The 17,017-nt window shown below is 44.1% G+C and overlaps 1 protein-coding gene across 1 annotated transcript in view; it reads left to right on the top strand.

Annotated features, from left to right (window-relative positions):
- The window catches only part of GANC (glucosidase alpha, neutral C), a 203,343-nt gene extending 186,539 nt beyond the window's left edge, over positions 1-16,804 (top strand). The window contains exon 24 of the mRNA XM_077464837.1: positions 16,624-16,804. Coding sequence (XP_077320963.1) covers positions 16,624-16,652 — 29 coding nt within the window. The 3' untranslated portion in view covers positions 16,653-16,804. The remainder of the gene's footprint in view (positions 1-16,623) is intronic.
- The last annotated feature ends 213 nt before the right edge of the window (positions 16,805-17,017 follow it).

Raw genomic sequence — 17,017 nt, 5'->3', positions numbered from 1 at the left:
CAAAAAAATGCTGTTGAAAAAAACTGAACAGCATAGACAATACAGTTTTTATCCAATGTGATTGTGCCTGATCTGCATTCAAATGCGCTGGAATATCTTTTCTCATTTCATCCTCTCAAATCCACCTCCGGTTCACCAGTATTCACCATAAAAGAAAGAGAGGAAGGTGCCACATCGCATAAAAACATCAATAGCTTATTATGGAAACAGTAAAAATACACTTACAATGTTATGTGCCTTGCCCAACACAAAGGATTGCATGCTCATATATATCTCAAATGCCTGCTCCAGCCGCAACCTCGGGCTGCGAGCGGGGGGCATGTCAGTGCTGGATGACGTCACTCAATGGCTCCACCATATGGCTTCCTCTCAATGGTGGAGCCATTAACCACTTTCAGACCGGACCATTTTGCTGGTAAATGACCAGAGGTCTTTTTACACTTTGGCACTGCGCTGCTTTAACTGGTAATTGCGCGGTCATGCAATGTTGTACCCAAACAAAATTTGCGTCCTTTTCTTCCCACAAATAGAGCTTTCTTTTGATGGTATTTGATTGCCTCTGCGATTTTTATTTTTTGCGATATAAACGTAAAAAGACCGCAAATTTTGAAAAAAAATGATATTTTCTACTTTTTGTTATTAGAAAAATCCAATAAACTCAATTTTAGTCATACATTTAGGCCAAAATGTATTCAGCCACATGTCTTTGGTAAAAAAAAAGTCAATAATTGTATATTTATTGGTTTGCGCAAAAGTTGTCACATCTACAAACTAAGGTACGTTTTCTGGAATTTACGCAGCTTTTAGTTTACGACTGCCTATCTCATTTCTTGAGGTGCTAAAATGGCAGGGCAGTACAAACCCCCCCCAAATGACCCCATTTTGGAAAGTAGACCCCCTAAGGAAATTGATAAGAGGCATGTTGAGCCCATTGAATATTTTATTTTTTTGCCTCAAGCGATTGAATAATGACAAAAAAAAATTTTTTTTTTTTTTTTACACAAAGTTGTCACTAAATGATATATTGCTCACACATGCTATGGGCGTATGTGAAATGACACCCCAAAATAAATTCTGCTGCTTCTCCTGAGTATGGGGATACCACATATGTGGGACTTTTTGGGAGCTTAGCCGCGTACGGGGCCCCGAAAACCAAGCACCACCTTCAGGCTTTCTAAGGGCGTAAATTTTTGAGTTCACTTCTCACTACCTATTACAGTTTTGAAGGCCATAAAATGCCAAGATGGCACAAAACCCCCACAAATGACCCCATTTTAGAAAGTAGACACCCCAAGCTATTTGCTGAGAGGCATGTTGAGTTCATGGAATATTTTATATTTTGCCACAAGTTGCGGGAAAATTACGAACTTTTTTTTTTTTTTTTTTTTTTTAACAAAGTTGTCACTAAATGATATATTGCTCATGCATGCCATGGGCATATGTGAAATGACACCCCAAAATAAATTCTGCTGCTTCTCCTGAGTACGGGGATACCACATATGTGGGACTTTTTGGGAGCCTAGCCGCGTACGGGGCCCCGAAAACCAAGCACCGCCTTCAGGCTTTCTAAGGGCGTAAATTTTTGAGTTCACTTCTCACTACCTATTACAGTTTTGAAGGCCATAAAATGCCAAGATGGCACAAAACCCCCACAAATGACCCCATTTTAGAAAGTAGACACCCCAAGCTATTTGCTGAGAGGCATGTTGAGTCCATGGAATATTTTATATTTTGCCACAAGTTGCGGGAAAATTACAAACTTTTTTTTTTTTTTTTTTTTTTCACAAAGTTGTCACTAAATGATATATTGCTCACGCATGCCATGGGCATATGTGAAATGACACCCCAAAATAAATTCTGCTGCTTCTCCTGAGTACGGGGATACCACATATGTGGGACTTTTTGGGAGCCTAGCCGCGTACGGGGCCCCGAAAACCAAGCACCGCCTTCAGGCTTTCTAAGGGCGTTACAGTTTTGAAGGCCATAAAATGCCAAGATGGCACAAACCCCCCCCAAATGACCCCATTTTGGAAAGTAGACACCCCTAAATTTAGGGGTACACTAGTGAGACTAGGTAATAAATGGCGGGTGCCCTGAAACTATAAAAAAATAACTAACCAACCAGCGTCACCTGTAACAGTTATATGGTGATCACTGGTGAAAGGGTTAACTAGGGGGCAATTAGGGGGCTTTATGCGGTAGTATATGGGGGTCCCTGGCGCTATAAAAAGCTGCAGCGAACCTAAATACCTACCTGCCTAACTAGCGTCACCTGTGACACTAATACAGCGATCAGAAAAACGATCGCTTATTAGGCTGGGTTCACACTGGAGCGATGCGGGAACGCCACGAATGCGCGGCGGGTTCCCGCATCGCATGCCTCCCGGCGGCAGTTCACACTGCCCTATGCGAACTGCTGGGAGTGTCAGTGAAATGTTACTGACACCCCCAGATCAGTTCGCATATCGCAGTGCGATCTGCAAACTCGGATCGCATGGTGTGAACACCCATGCGATCCGATTCTGCTGCGGGCCAAAAAAAGGGTCCCGTGCGAATTTGCGGCGGGTGCGGCGAATGGCTGAACTCGAATCGCACAGAGATCGGATGTGATTTGCACTGCAGTGCGGTGCGAATCACATCCGTTCTCATAAACCGCTGCAATGTGAACCCAGCCTTAGTGACACTGGCGACGGGGGGTGATCACGGGGTTAAACCTTTATTGGGGGGGTTAGGGGGGTACCTTAGAACTAAAGGGGGCTAACCCTAACTGCCCTAACAGTTATTAGTCACAAATGACACCCGCCGGGTGATCAGGGGGTTAAACCTTTATTAGGTAATAAATGGCGGGTGCCCTGAAACTATAAAAAAATAACTAACCAACCAGCGTCACCTGTAACAGTTATATGGTGATCACTGGTGAAAGGGTTAACTAGGGGGCAATCAGGGGGCTTTATGCGGTAGTATATGGGGGTCCCTGGCGCTATAAAAAGCTGCGGCGAACCTAAATACCTACCTGCCTAACTAGCGTCACCTGTGACACTAATACGGCGATCAGAAAAATGATCGCTTATTAGGCTGGGTTCACACTGGAGCGATGCGGAAACGCCGCAAATCCGCAGCGGGTTCCCGCATCGCATGCCTCCCGGCGGCAGTTCACACTGCCCTATGCGAACTGCTGGGAGTGTCAGTGAAATGTTACTGACACCCCCAGATCAGTTCGCATATCGCAGTGCGATCTGCAAACTCGGATCGCATGGTGTGAACACCCATGCGATCCGATTCTGCTGCGGGCCAAAAAAAGGGTCCCGTGCGAATTTGCGGCGGGTGCGGCGGGTGTGGCGGGTGCGGCGAATGGCTGAACTCGAATCGCACAGAGATCGGATGTGATTTGCACTGCAGTGCGGTGCGAATCACATTCGTTCTCATAAACCGCTGCAATGTGAACCCAGCCTTAGTGACACTGGCGACGGGGGGTGATCACGGGGTTAAACCTTTATTGGGGGGGTTAGGGGGGTACATTAGAACTAAAGGGGGCTAACTCTAACTGCCCTAACAGTTATTACAGTCACAAATGACACCAATGCAAAAAAAAAAAAAAATGACATTGGTGTCACTGTGACTGGGGGGCAGGGGTAATTGGGGGGGTGATCGGGGGGTAAAGGGGGGGTGTGAGTGTGCCTGGCATGTTCTACTGTGTGTGTAGAGTGTTGGTGCAACTCACCGATCCGCTCTCCTCCGTGTCGGAACGAAAAATACCGACACGGAGGAGAGAATACATCACTTCCTCTCCTGTGTTTACATTACAGGAGAGGAAGTGATGTCACCGGGGATTTCTATTCGTCGGGAGCGATCGCGAGGGGGTGGCCATGAATGAATGGGCGCCCCCTCGTCCCGGATCGCTCCCGGACGAAAACCGACCGCCGCAGGCACCGGGCGGGGGCCCGATCGGGCCCCCGACCCGCGGGAGGCAAGGGACGTACATGTATGTCCTTATGCCTGCCCGTGCCATTCTACCGACGTACATCGGCGTGCGGCGGTCGGCAACTGGTTAAGTGACGTCATCCCACACTAGCATGCCCCACTCGTAGCTGGAGCAAGTGTTTTCTATAGAAACAAGCGTGCAATCCTTTGTGTCAGGCAAGGCGCATAACATTGTAAGTGTACGCGATATTACCAAAAGGATTGGGACACCTGCCTTTACACGCACATGAACTTTCATTACATCCCAGTCTTAGTCTGTAGGGTTAAATATTGAGTTGGCCCACCCTTTGCAGTATAACAGCTTCAACTCTTCTGGGAAGGCTGTTCACAAGGTTTAGGAGTTCGTCCCAAAGGTAATCTATCAGGTTAAGGTCAGGACTCTGTGCAGGCCAGTCAAGTTCCTCCACCCCCAAACTCGCTCATCCATGTCTTTATGGACCTTGCTTTGTGCACTGGTGTGCAGTCATGTTGGAACAGAAAGGGGCCATCCCCAAACCGTTTCCACAAAGTTGAGAGCATGAAATTGTTCAAAATGGCCTTTACTAATAAATGATATGGTATATAGAGTGCCTTGAAAAAGTATTAATAGACCCTGAAATTTTCCAATTTTTTTCATGTTACAACCAAAAACGTAAATGTATTTTATTGGAATTTTATGTGATAGGCCAACACAAAGTGGCACATAATGAAATGGAAGGAAAATGATAGATGGTTTTCCAAATTTTTATACAAATATCTGAATAGTGTGGCATGCATTTATATTCAGCCCCTTTACTCTGATACCCTTAAATAAAATCAGTGGAACCAATTGCCTTCCGAAGTCACCTAATTAGTAAATAGAGTCTATCTGTGTGTAATTTAATCTCAGTATAAATACAGCTGTTCTGTGAAGACTCAAAAATTTGTTAGAGAACCTTAGTGAAAAAAAACAGCATCATGAAGGCCTGACCGGACAGGTCAGGGATAAATTGTGAAGACGTTTAGGTTATGAAAAATATCACCATCCGAAAATGGAAAGAGTATGGCACAACTGCAAACCTACCAAGACATGGATGTCCACCTAAACCAGTGGTGCCCAACCTTTTGAGGAGCAAGGGCCACTTTAATGTCTTGGTAACCGGTCGCTGGCCACAATGGGCGGATGGCAGGTCTGTGTCCACTCTGCATATGTAGAGCAGACACGGATGCAGCCTCTCTATCCTAAGGGCCCTGCGATCTGCTCAGACAGAAGGGGACAAAAAAACAGCACAAGATACTAGTGCTTTAAAAGATACTGGTGTGTCCTTTTCAGTTCAGTCTGTATTGTTCATTAAAATAAATTCAAAACAATTTTTATCAAAGCAAGATGTTTTTTTAAAAAGTTATCTGAGAAAACAGTACTTGGAATTTGCTGAAAATCCAGAAAGGTTGCTTGCTGTCCTTAGAGGATAGGGGATGTATGTGCACAATCACCTGCGGCAGCTGCTTCTTTAGAGTGAAGTCATCTCATGAATAGGATACCAATAAAATAATATATAGAAGAGCGCCAAATCAGTAAAAAGTGCATTTATTTTATACAATCAATAAAAGTCTCACTTACATCCATAATTATTATTGTCCTCCGTTTGATAGTCAAATCACTGTTCCCGTGATATACAGCACTGACACCAGCACCGTGATATACAGCACTGACATCAGCAGCGTGACATACAGCAATGACACCTGCACCGTGATAGAGTGATCTGACACCAGCACCGTGATAGAGAGCATTGACATCGGTGTGGTGGCCTGGCTCCTGCTCATCATCCAGGATAATGTCGTCCTCTTCATTCTCCTCTCCCCATCCACGCACAACAACATGGATCCCAGAAAGGTTTAAAGCATGCTCTTCTTGCTCCTCCTCATCCGCCCCGGCACCATCCTCCTCTGACTCCTCTTCAGACTCCTGTTGTTGACTTGTCTCAGATAGAGTAGCCCCCCCTGGGAATTCATCCAGCATTGTGACTTCCTCATCTTCCCGCTCCTGCTCCTCCACAGCTTAATCAATGACACCACGCAATGCACGCTCCATAAAGAAGGCATAAGGTACCATGTCACTGATGGCGCCATGGCTGCGACTGACCAGTTTGGTGATCTCCTCAAATGGCCGCAGAAGTCTGCATGTGTCGCGCATGAGCAGCCACTGGCGTGGTGAAAAAAAACCCAGCTCCCCAGAACCTGTTCTGCCGCAGAGTTCATACAGGTAGATGTTAACTGCACGTTTCTGCTGGAGCAGCCTATCAAGCATATAGAAGGTTGAGTTCCATCGTGTCGGGCAATCGCAAATAAGACGTCTGACCGGCAGATTGTGTCGCCGCTGAATGTCAGCAAGGCGAGCCATGGCCGTGTAAGATCTTCTGAAATGGGCCGAGATTTTCCTTGCCTGCCGCAAGATGTCCTGGACCCCAGGGTATGACAAAGAATCGCTGCACGACCAAGTTTAAGACGTGTGCCATGCATGGCACGTGTGTAATTTTGCCCTGTTTTAATGCGCTAAGCAGATTGGCACCGTTGTCACACACCACTTTACCAACTGTCAAATTGAGCGGTTTTAGCCACTGATCTGCCTGTGAACGCAAAGCTGAAAGGAGTGCCGGGCCAGTGTGGCTCTTGGCTTCCAGGCACAACAGACGCAGCACGGCATGGCAACGTCTCACCTGGCATGTCGAATAGGTTCTGGGGAGCTTGGGCGGCGCAGCGGAAGAGACGCTAGCAGCGGAAAAGGAGGAGTCAGCCGAGGAGGAGGATGGAGTAGGAGGAGGAGGAGAAGAAGAGCCAGGCCTGCATGCAATCCGTGGCGGTAAAACCAAATCTACACGGGTGCCACGGGTTACATGCTTGACGGCCGTCAGAGGGTTCACCCAGTGGGCAGTAAAAGTGATATACCTTCCCTGCCCGTGTTTGCTAGACCACGTGTCTGTGGTCAGATGTATCTTGGCACCGACACTGTGTGCCAGAGATACATTCACTTGCCGCTGAACATGGCCATATAGCTCTGGGATGCCCTTCTCTGAGAAATACTTCCTTCCTGGGACCTTCCATTGTGGTGTTCCAATGGCCACAAATTTGCGAAAGGCCTCCGAGTCCACCAGTTTATATGGCAGTAGTTGGCGGGCTATGAGTTCTGACAAGCCAGCCGTCAACCGTTGGGCAAGAGGGTTATCCGGCGTCATCATTTTTTTACTCTCGAACATTAGGCCCACGGAAGCCTGCCTTTTTGCAGAAAAACGTGAGCTTGGCGTGATGGAAGGTGGAGTGGAGGACAATTGTGAGGAGAAGGAGAAGTAGAAGACGAGGCTGGACGGTAAGAGCCTGGAGTGTGGCTTTGTGTGTTCCGTTGCTCCCACTGGGCTCGGTGATGGCAGCTCATGTGCCTTCTTAAGTAGAGTAGAGATCTCGGAGTAGGCAGCAACACCGGGGACCAACCTCCTCCTTGGGCTGATCTGGGTACTGTCGTGAGTGAGACACTCAACCAAGTCTGGTGCGTCCTTTAAAGTAATTGTTCGCACCTTCTGCAACTTCGCACTTTGGCTCAAGCCTGTTGCTCCTGCCCTACCCCTGCCACCCCTGCGGAAGGGCCTGCCTCTTCCTCTGCCTGTCATTTTTTAAATGACCCTGTGACAAAACTCTCAGTCCCTATACTGATAAAGGACTGCTGCAGAATAGGGCAGCAGTAGTGCACCTCAACCCTATATATTGTGGACCTATACCAGTCCTTAAGGAATAGCAGACTGTACCTCACTTAACCCTATGTACTGTAGTACACTATACCTTACTAGTCCTTATAAGGACCTTTGTGGAACTAGTCGGTTGTGAGTAGCAGACTGTACCTCAGTCCCTATACTGATAAAGGACTACTGCTGCAGAATAGGGCAGCAGTCAGCAGTAGTGCACCTCAACCCTATATATTGTGGACCTATACCAGTCCTTAAGGAATAGCAGAATGTACCTCACTCAACCCTATGTACTGTAGTACACTATACCTTACCAGTCCTTAGAAGGACCTTTGTGGAACTAGTAGGTTTTGATTAGCAGACTGTACCTCAGTCCCTATACTGATAAAGGACTACTGCTGCAGAATAGGGCAGCAGTCAGCAGTAGTGCACCTCAACCCTATATATTGTGGACCTATACCAGTCCTTAAGGAATAGCAGACTGTACCTCACTCAACCCTATGTACTGTAGTACACTATACCTTACCAGTCCTCATAAGGACCTTTGTGGAACTAGTAGGTTGTGAATGATTAGCAGACTGTACCTCAGTCCCTATACTGATAAAGGACTGCTGCAGTATAGGGCAGCAGTCAGCAGTAGTGCACCTCAACCCTATATATTGTGGACCTATACCAGTCCTTAAGGAATAGCAGACTGTACCTCACTCAAACCCTATGTACTGTAGTACACTATACCTTACCAGTCCTTAGAAGGACCTTTGTGGAACTAGTAGGTTGTGAATGATTAGCAGACTGTACCTCAGTCCCTATACTGATAAAGGACTGCTGCAGTATAGGGCAGCAGTAGTGCACCTCAACCCTATATATTGTGGACCTATACCAGTCCTTAAGGAATAGCAGACTGTACCTCACTCAACCCTATGTGCTGTAGTAAACTAGGAACTAGTAGGTTGTGATTAGCAGACTGTACCTCAGTCCCTGTACTCATAAAGGACTACTGCAGCAGAAGGGCAGCAGTCAAGTATAATATTCTTTCTAGATTTGGAAGAAAGAATATTATACGTGTACAAGCCTATTACCATACCAGTCCTGAAAAGAACCTTTGTGGACCTAATAGTAACAGCTACTGATTAAACTGACTGTCCCTCACTGCCACACACAGCTTCCTGCATGTCTCTATTTAAACTGACAAAACACAGGCTGCTGGAACAATAACTTGAATAGCACTCAAAACTATATCCTGTACTACTTTACCATACCAGTCCTGAAAAGGACTTTTGTGGACCTAATAGTAACAGCTAATGATTAAACTGACTGTCCCTGCTGCACACAGCGTCCTGTCCCTCTCTCTACACTGACAAAAGACAAGCTGCTGCAACAATCACTAGCACAGCAGTGCCTCAAACCTATATCCTGAACTACACCTAACACCTATACCATACCAGTCCTTAAAATAACTTTTGTGGACCTAATAGCTAGCGATTTGGGTCACTGCAGTCTCTCCCTGCTCCACACAGCAACCTCTCCCTATAGTGACATACGAAAGAATGTAAAATGGCCGCCGAATCGGGTCTATTTATAAGTTAGGGGGAATGTCCAAGTGTCCATGTGCTGTAATGTCTCAATTGGCTGTCCTATACCCCATGATGGATATGTCATCATAGGCCAAAGTTCTTTTACACAGTAAACACGGAAGTCCGCCGGGCGAACAGCGGCAATAGTTCGCCGTGAAACGACCACCGGGCAAACCGTTCGGCCATCCCTAGTGCTAACCACTACACCACTGTGCCTCCAGTGTTTTCTGGTGGACTTTCCAAATGAACAGACTTGGACACACACAATCACACCAAAGTCTGATGGATTCGAACATAATGACGTACGACCGGACTAGAATAAGGAAGTTCATAGCCAGTAGCCAATAGCTGCCCTAGCGCCAGTTTTTGTCCGTTGGACTAGCATACACACAAACGGATTTCTCGATAGGAACTAGGTCCGGCGGAGTTCCGGCCAAAAAATTTGAAACACGTTCTATTTCTAAAGTCCGTCAGATTTTTGGACAGCAAACGTCCGATGGAGCCCACACACGATCGAATTGTCTGACGGAACAAATCCGTCTGACCTTTGCTGTTGAAAAGTCCGGTCTCGTGTACGCGGCATTGGAGTCTGCAAAAAAAATAAGACTGGGGCGGAGGTTCACCTTCCAGCAGGACAACGACCCTAAACATACAGCCAGAGCTACAATGGAATGGTTTAGATCAAAGCATATTCATGTGTTAGAACGGCCCAGTCAAAGTCCAGACCTAAATCCAATTAAGAATCTGTGGCAAGACTTGAAAATTGCTGTTCACAGACGCTCTCCATCCAATCTGACATCTGACATAGCTTGAACTTTTTGATAAATGTGCAAAAATGTCATTCTGTAGATGTGCAAAGCTGGTAGAGACATACCCAAAATGACTTGCAACTGTAATTGCAGCGAAAGGTTGTTCTACAAAGTATTGACCCAGGGGGGCTGAATACAAATGCACACCACACTTTTCACGTATTTATTTGTAAAACTATTTGAAAACCATTTATCATTTTTATTCCACTTTACAATTATGTGCCACTTTGTGTTGGTCTATCACATAAATCCTAATAAAATACATTTACGTTTTCGGTTGTAACGAGACAAAATGTGGAAAATTTCAAGGGGTATGAATACTTTTTCAATGCACTGTATTTACAGTTACTTTCATTAGATTCAGCTCGGATCAATATAACTATGTTCAATATGTACCCTACCTGGCCAATCCCTCTTTAGGCAGCTTTCACACTGCGGTATGTGGTAAAAACACATATACCGCTCTGGGGCCCAACATGACAAGCAGCACTGACAGCTTCTGTACAATATTTGCATTAGTGTTATTCAAAAATTAAGATTGTATATGCTGGTTTGCTAATGTTTTCTCCCCTAGAGGTAATCAGATCAACATATTTTTTTTTTTTTTAGCCGGAAATGAAATAAAATATTTTAGTTATTTTAGCTACAATGAAGCTGTCATCTGTTGTCAGGAATTTATTTTCTGGTAAAGAAATGTTCTGTTGTTGATATGAAGTGGAAAATTTTGACTGGTGGTGTTCAGGGGAGGAGCAGGCCGCAGTCACCTGAGACGAGGATGTGAACCCTGTGAACTGGAAGCGTCACCATCACGCCTGAATTTCCCAACAATTCATTTCCAGTACAAGGAACTAAAGCATAACGTTAAAATCACTGATAGGCTCAGGTACGGGGAAGTCCAACTTTAACTTAGCTTGTTGTTTGCATTGTGTCCACACACGCTTTACAGTATATATTTAAAAATTATATTTTTAAATCCTTATTGTTACATGTTTCTGGCCTCCTTAGTAGAGCTTCAGTTACTAAAATCAAGACATTTTCTTTCCTGTTTAGTGTGTAACGTAGCTGCAGTTAGACATTTCACACATCGGTCTTGATTGAACAATGTGAAGAATCGCGGTTTTCTGTATTCACTCGGCGCGGTTTCAGAAAGCAGCTGTTTACTATATGTCCTATTTACACAGCAACACAAGTGGCACCTGGGTAGAATTGCTTGTGCAGAAAATGCAACATGTCCACATATTTCCTCACATGTCCACAGCTCTTTGTCACTCTTTATGATTCTATGTACGGCAGCTGAGTCGATACCTAGAAAATAAAGAGGAACTTCAGTCCGCACTCCACTACAAAGTGTATACATTTGCCAGCACACCATGGATCTACAATCTCCGTCCAAAGGTTTTTACCGCAGAGAGATCACATCACAAAGACAAGTGCAATGTTACGGAGTCGCGCACGACCCCTTCGTTGGGCATGTGATGAAGTGTACCAGTGGCAAAACAGAATATATGTACACAGGGCTTTTTTTTCTCAGAAAATAGCTACAGGAACTCTCCATTTCTGAGTCACCCCTTTTCTCCACCACTACCCACCTCTGAGCACCCTCTACCTACCTCCCATTATTGCCCTTTTAGAGAATACAGAACCAAGTATAATTTTGTGGTGATAATTCATTTGTATGGAATTTGTTAATGATAACAAGAAAAGCAGTAAAATAGATCCCCTGTAGCCAGTAACAGTAAAGCCCCCTCTAGCAACAACAGATCCCCCCATTAACAATGGGCCACCTGAAACAAAATCCCCCTCTAGCAAAAACAGGTCTCCTCAAAGCCAGCATCAATAGACTCTCCAGCAACCAGCAACAATAGTCCCCTTCCTCAACAGTAGATCTCTCCCAGCCATAACTGACCCCTCAGCGATATAAGACCCACCCCCAGCAACGAAAGGTCCCCCAACAGTAAAAATAGACCCCTCTGCAAAAATAGATCGCCTCCAGGTAGAATAGATCTCTCAGCAGCCAGCATCAATAGGCCCTGCAGCACACCCCGGCACCCCTTCCCATTACACAGTCAGTGCTGGAGGTGCCGGCACTGCGTTCCCCCCACATTCCTGCTGAAAAAAGCCCTGTATGTACATCAACCACCAATCAGAACATGCAAAAATGTAAAAATGGTGCCACTACCAACCTTTGATATCAAATCTAGCCAAAATACATTAAAAAGCTATTGGTGACTAAGCTAAATGCTACAGGCATAAACAATACATTCCCTACTAAGGGGGATGCAGTCCGTATGGATCATGTCACTATATTTGCAGCTAGGTGTCCTCCCACCTGTGGCTTGCGTGGCACGCTCTGATTGCCGTCTGGCTCTGCTGAGCAGTGACATGATTCCTAGGTCCGACCGTGGGTTTGGATCGGGCGCATCTGGCTGATGTGCACCATCTGCTGCATATATAGTGATATGATCCATACGAACTGGATCCCCCTTAGTAAGAAATGTTATATTTATGCCTGTAGCATTTAGCTTTTTCACCAATAGCTTTTTAATGTATTTTGGCAGGATTTCATGTCAGAGGATGGGGGTGGCAGAATTAAAAAAAAAAAATTCTATGATTGATTGGTGGCTGATGTACATATATTCTGTTTTGCCACTGTTACACTTTATCACATGCCTGACGAAGGGGTCCTGCACAACTCCGAAACGTTGCACTTGTCTTTGTGATGTGATTTCTCTGCAATAAAAACTTTTTGGATGGTGATTGTAGATCCATGGTGTGCTGGCGAATATGTTCACTTTCTTGATGCCTCCAGGATCCAACTGTTAATCACTACAGCACCCACCATTGATGAGTCTTGTTTTCCAGGACCGTGTTCGATAAAAATATAGACAAGGCCCACTCCACTGGAGCCGCCATTTTTTTTAATGTGTGTTTCTTGCACATCTGTGCACATGCTGAGTTTTGTGTGCATGTACATACAAAATGGAGGTCTTGGATCTCCCTAACTGTGCCATCCTTGTGCACATGCTCAGGGAAACTACTACCAGCCATCAAAGGCCAGGCAGAGCCCTTCAGCACATGTGCATAATGTTAGTCTCACCAAAGAAGAAAAAATAAGTGCTGGCACAAAAAAATAAGCAAGCAGTTAAATAAATGATCCAATTTTGGGTATCTTTGTATGGCTTAGCCAGGGTCCAGACTTAAATCCCATTGAAAAACTGTGGAATGACTCGAAGACTGCAGTTCACAAACAGTCACCATCAAATTTACGTAACTGAACTTGAGCAGTTCGAAGAATGGGCAAATATTGAAAAGTCTAGATGTGCAAAGTTAGTAGAGACATATCCCAACAGACTACAGGCTGTAATTAAAGCAAAATGTCGTCCAACAAAATACTGACATAAGGGGGTGATCCTTTTTTCCAAGGCATTGATTCTGATTTTGAGTTTTTATTTTTTTATGACATGCTGGTGTTAAATCTTTCAGGGAGAGGGCTTTAAATTTCATCAAAATTTTTTAAAAAATTGTGTAATAAAGTAAACAGTGTGTCCCATTCACACTTCAATGCAGCCCAGAGCTGCAATTTATCACAGTGCACTGTACAGTAGTGCATTGTGATTTCAGATCTACCCCTTAGATTTAGAGCGACTGCACTTTCAAGTGCACTTTCAGTGCAAAGTGGATTTTCCTGTAGGCCCCTTTCACACTGGGGCGCTTTTCAGGCGCTACAGTGCTAAAAGTAGCGCCTGTGTAGTGCCTGAAAAAACCGGCCCCTTTCACTCCAGTGTGAAAGCCCGAGGGGCTTTCACACTGGAGCGGTGCGCTAGCAGAACGGTGAAAAAAGTCCTGCTAGCCGCATATTTGTAGCGGAGAAAGGAGCGGAGAATTGACCACTCCTAAACCGCTCCTATCCATTGAAATCAATGGGACAGCACGGCTATACCGCTGGCAAAGCGCCGCTGCAGCGGCACTTTGTGGGCGGTTTTAACCCTTTTTCGGCTGCTAGCGGGGGTTAAAACCACCTCGCTAGCGGCTGCAGACCGCCACTAAAACGACGGCAAAGCCGACGGCCGCACCGCCCCAGTGTGAAAGGGGCCAATGTTACCAGGTTGGCTGTACTCAGAGGTGGGAGGAGGGGAGTTATTTCAAGATGAAGATGCTCGTTAAGCATGCTATAGTACTGCTACCTCCTGGCAAGGCAATAGCTATGAGGTGTCTGTTGAGGAAAAAAATAGAGCCATCCAAGGAGGAGATAAATAATACCTCCAGAAATAAAATACAAATGCAAAATAAATGTATTAAAAAAAGTTGCTGTTAATTGCTTCCTCCCCTTCATAGGTGTGTGCAGCCCAAAGCTCAAACACGTATGCCTTTCTCTGCAGCTTCAGCAGCACAGGACAGCGAATGGTTGGGAAGTGCTTTGTGCTGAGCGGCTTCCTGTTCATTCACAGACTGAAGCATAGTAAACACAGTTTATATGCTTCAGGTATGAATGAACACCGTGAGCGAGTGTGTTCATTTGTAAAAGGAAGGTGCTGGTAAATGACATATTTACTATCCTCTTCCCTCACTCTCCATCCTGAATCATTCCCCACAGCAGCTGGTGGGAGAGAAGGGAAGGCAGGAGCACTGTAGGGTGGGGGGCCCAACACGGGGAAAGCCCATGCAGTAGAGGGAATTGGCACCGGGCACGATTAGAATGTGCCAGAGGCACACCCCTTGCACACACCTATGCTCCCCTTTAAAGTCAGTTTTTTAACCACTTCAATACTGGCCACTCTCACCCCCTTCCTGCCCAGGGCCAATTTTCAGCTTTCCTCACTGTCGCACTTTGAATGGCAATTGGCAGTCATGGAATTGGCAGTCATGCGACACTGTACCCATATAAAGTTTTTAGCATTTTTTCTCACGCAGATAGAGCATTTCTTTTGGTGGTATTTAATCACCACTGGGTCTATTTTATTTTTTTGGTAAATAAACGAAAAAAGGACAAAACTTTTGAAAAACAAAAAACACATTCTCTTTGTTTCTGTTATAAAATTTTGCAAATAAATAATGTTGTATGTATGTTATAATGTTGTAATGTAGGACAAACTGTATTCTGCTACATTTCTTTGGTGAAAATAACCCAAATTGGTGTTTATTATTTAGTCAGCAAGAATATACGTATATCGGATATACGTATATCTGAAAATCGATCTATCCTGATTTACTGTCTGTTTATCTAATATCTTGAGACCCAAAAATGCCAGGACAGTGCAAATACCCAGTGCGCATCATCATATAACTGGTGTGCTACATTGCTACATGCGCAGGACAGCTTGTTCTATTAAAAAAAAAACAACAGGCTTAGTGGTCAGATTCCCAGGTAAAAATAAAAGAAAGAAAGCCTTTTTTTCATTAAATCATTTCTTTCAGTGTTTTTATGACTCTTTGTAACATCTTCCATGAGCTCCCAAATCTCTCCTTTTCCCCTTAACTTCTGTTTGTTTGGAACGAGCAGTACATGTAAGTTGTGGTCATGTGCACTTCTCTATGCACACTACAAATCCATAGCTCCCAACTGTCCCTGATTTCAAGGGACTGTCCCTGATTTGTAACACAGTCCCTCTGTCCCTCTTTCCTCCTTATTTGTCCCTCATTTTGGCCTGATCTGTATAGTTGTATATAAAGTGCACTTTTTTATCTTTCAAAAAGTGTTTCCCAGTGTTAAACCTTTCATCCAATTTCTAAATTACTGCATTTGTACATTTGATCACAGTACCAGTGTCACTGGTGATGCCAGTGTGTGTTAGTCAGTTCCCTCCCAGCCTCAGTTAGCGTCAGATTGCCCAACACACTCACAGACCCACTATAAGTTGCTGATCATCACCATTACAAGTACAAAAAAAATTCCAGTATACAGTATATCCCAGAGTTTGTAGACACTATAACTTTCCTAGCAATGGAAACAAATATGAATTGTTTCTTTTTTCAGTATCCATAATTACACTTAATATAAATAATACAATTTATATTTTTTTTATATCCAATAAAAAAAAAATTGAATTGCTTCATACATTTTGACCAAAATGTATTGTGCTGCATGTCTTTATTTAAAAAATCCTAATAAGTGTACATTGTAATAAATTTGATTTTTTTTTATTGGATATAAAAATATAGATATAAATTTTATTTGAGTACAGCGTTGCATGAAAGTCGCGCAGTGCTAAATAGCAAAAAAATGGCCTGGTCATAAAAGGGGTAAAACCTTTTGGAGCTGAAGTGGTTAAAGATGTTTCAATCTTCTGCGGTGTGTATGCCATTCCTTTCAGAACAAGAAAGCACCGCTCCAACCCGCGCTAAATAGAACTGTTAAAAATGCTTCAACTGAATTGTTGGAGAAGTAAACAAGCTGTTAGAAAGTCACCATAGGTACGAGTCCATAAAGGAAATTTTTCAATAATGAAATTGAATTTTATTTATTGGTGGTTATGATGATGTTTCCTAGCAATGGAAACAAATATGAATTGTTTCTTTCTTCAGTATCCATAATTACACTAAATTGTATGCAATTACCCTTCTTTGTAGATACTGCATGCTGCATTAGACACCTTTAAAAGAAGGAATTTCCTGCTTGTCTGGCTATAAGTGCAAACAATGACGTGATCCTGGATATTCACTTTCCCATCAGTGAATGCAAATTATTGTCTTCTGACACTGAGGCAACAGCTTTAAACAAATATAAGTAACATGGAAATATAATAAAACCTCATACACACAATGACAATATCAAATGAATGAGTGTTTTTTTTTTGCATGCTAGTCTCACATTGAAAATGAGGAGGTTACTAAAGTAACGAAAATTCTCATACGACAGAATACAACTTCGGAAGTGATGTATTGTTTTGTATTGTATTCTAATGTATTCTTTCATTTCTGAGCATGGTCTTGGTGTTCTGATTTTTTTCAGATAAATACTGTA

Source organism: Lithobates pipiens, unplaced genomic scaffold (assembly GCF_037356315.1).
Source record: "Lithobates pipiens isolate NorthernLeopardFrog02 unplaced genomic scaffold, aLitPip1_a1.2 Scaffold_30, whole genome shotgun sequence".
In the NCBI taxonomy this organism is placed as follows: domain Eukaryota; kingdom Metazoa; phylum Chordata; class Amphibia; order Anura; family Ranidae; genus Lithobates; species Lithobates pipiens.
The sequence above is the reverse complement of the archived record's forward strand: the minus strand, read 5'-3'. Positions and strand labels throughout refer to the sequence as shown.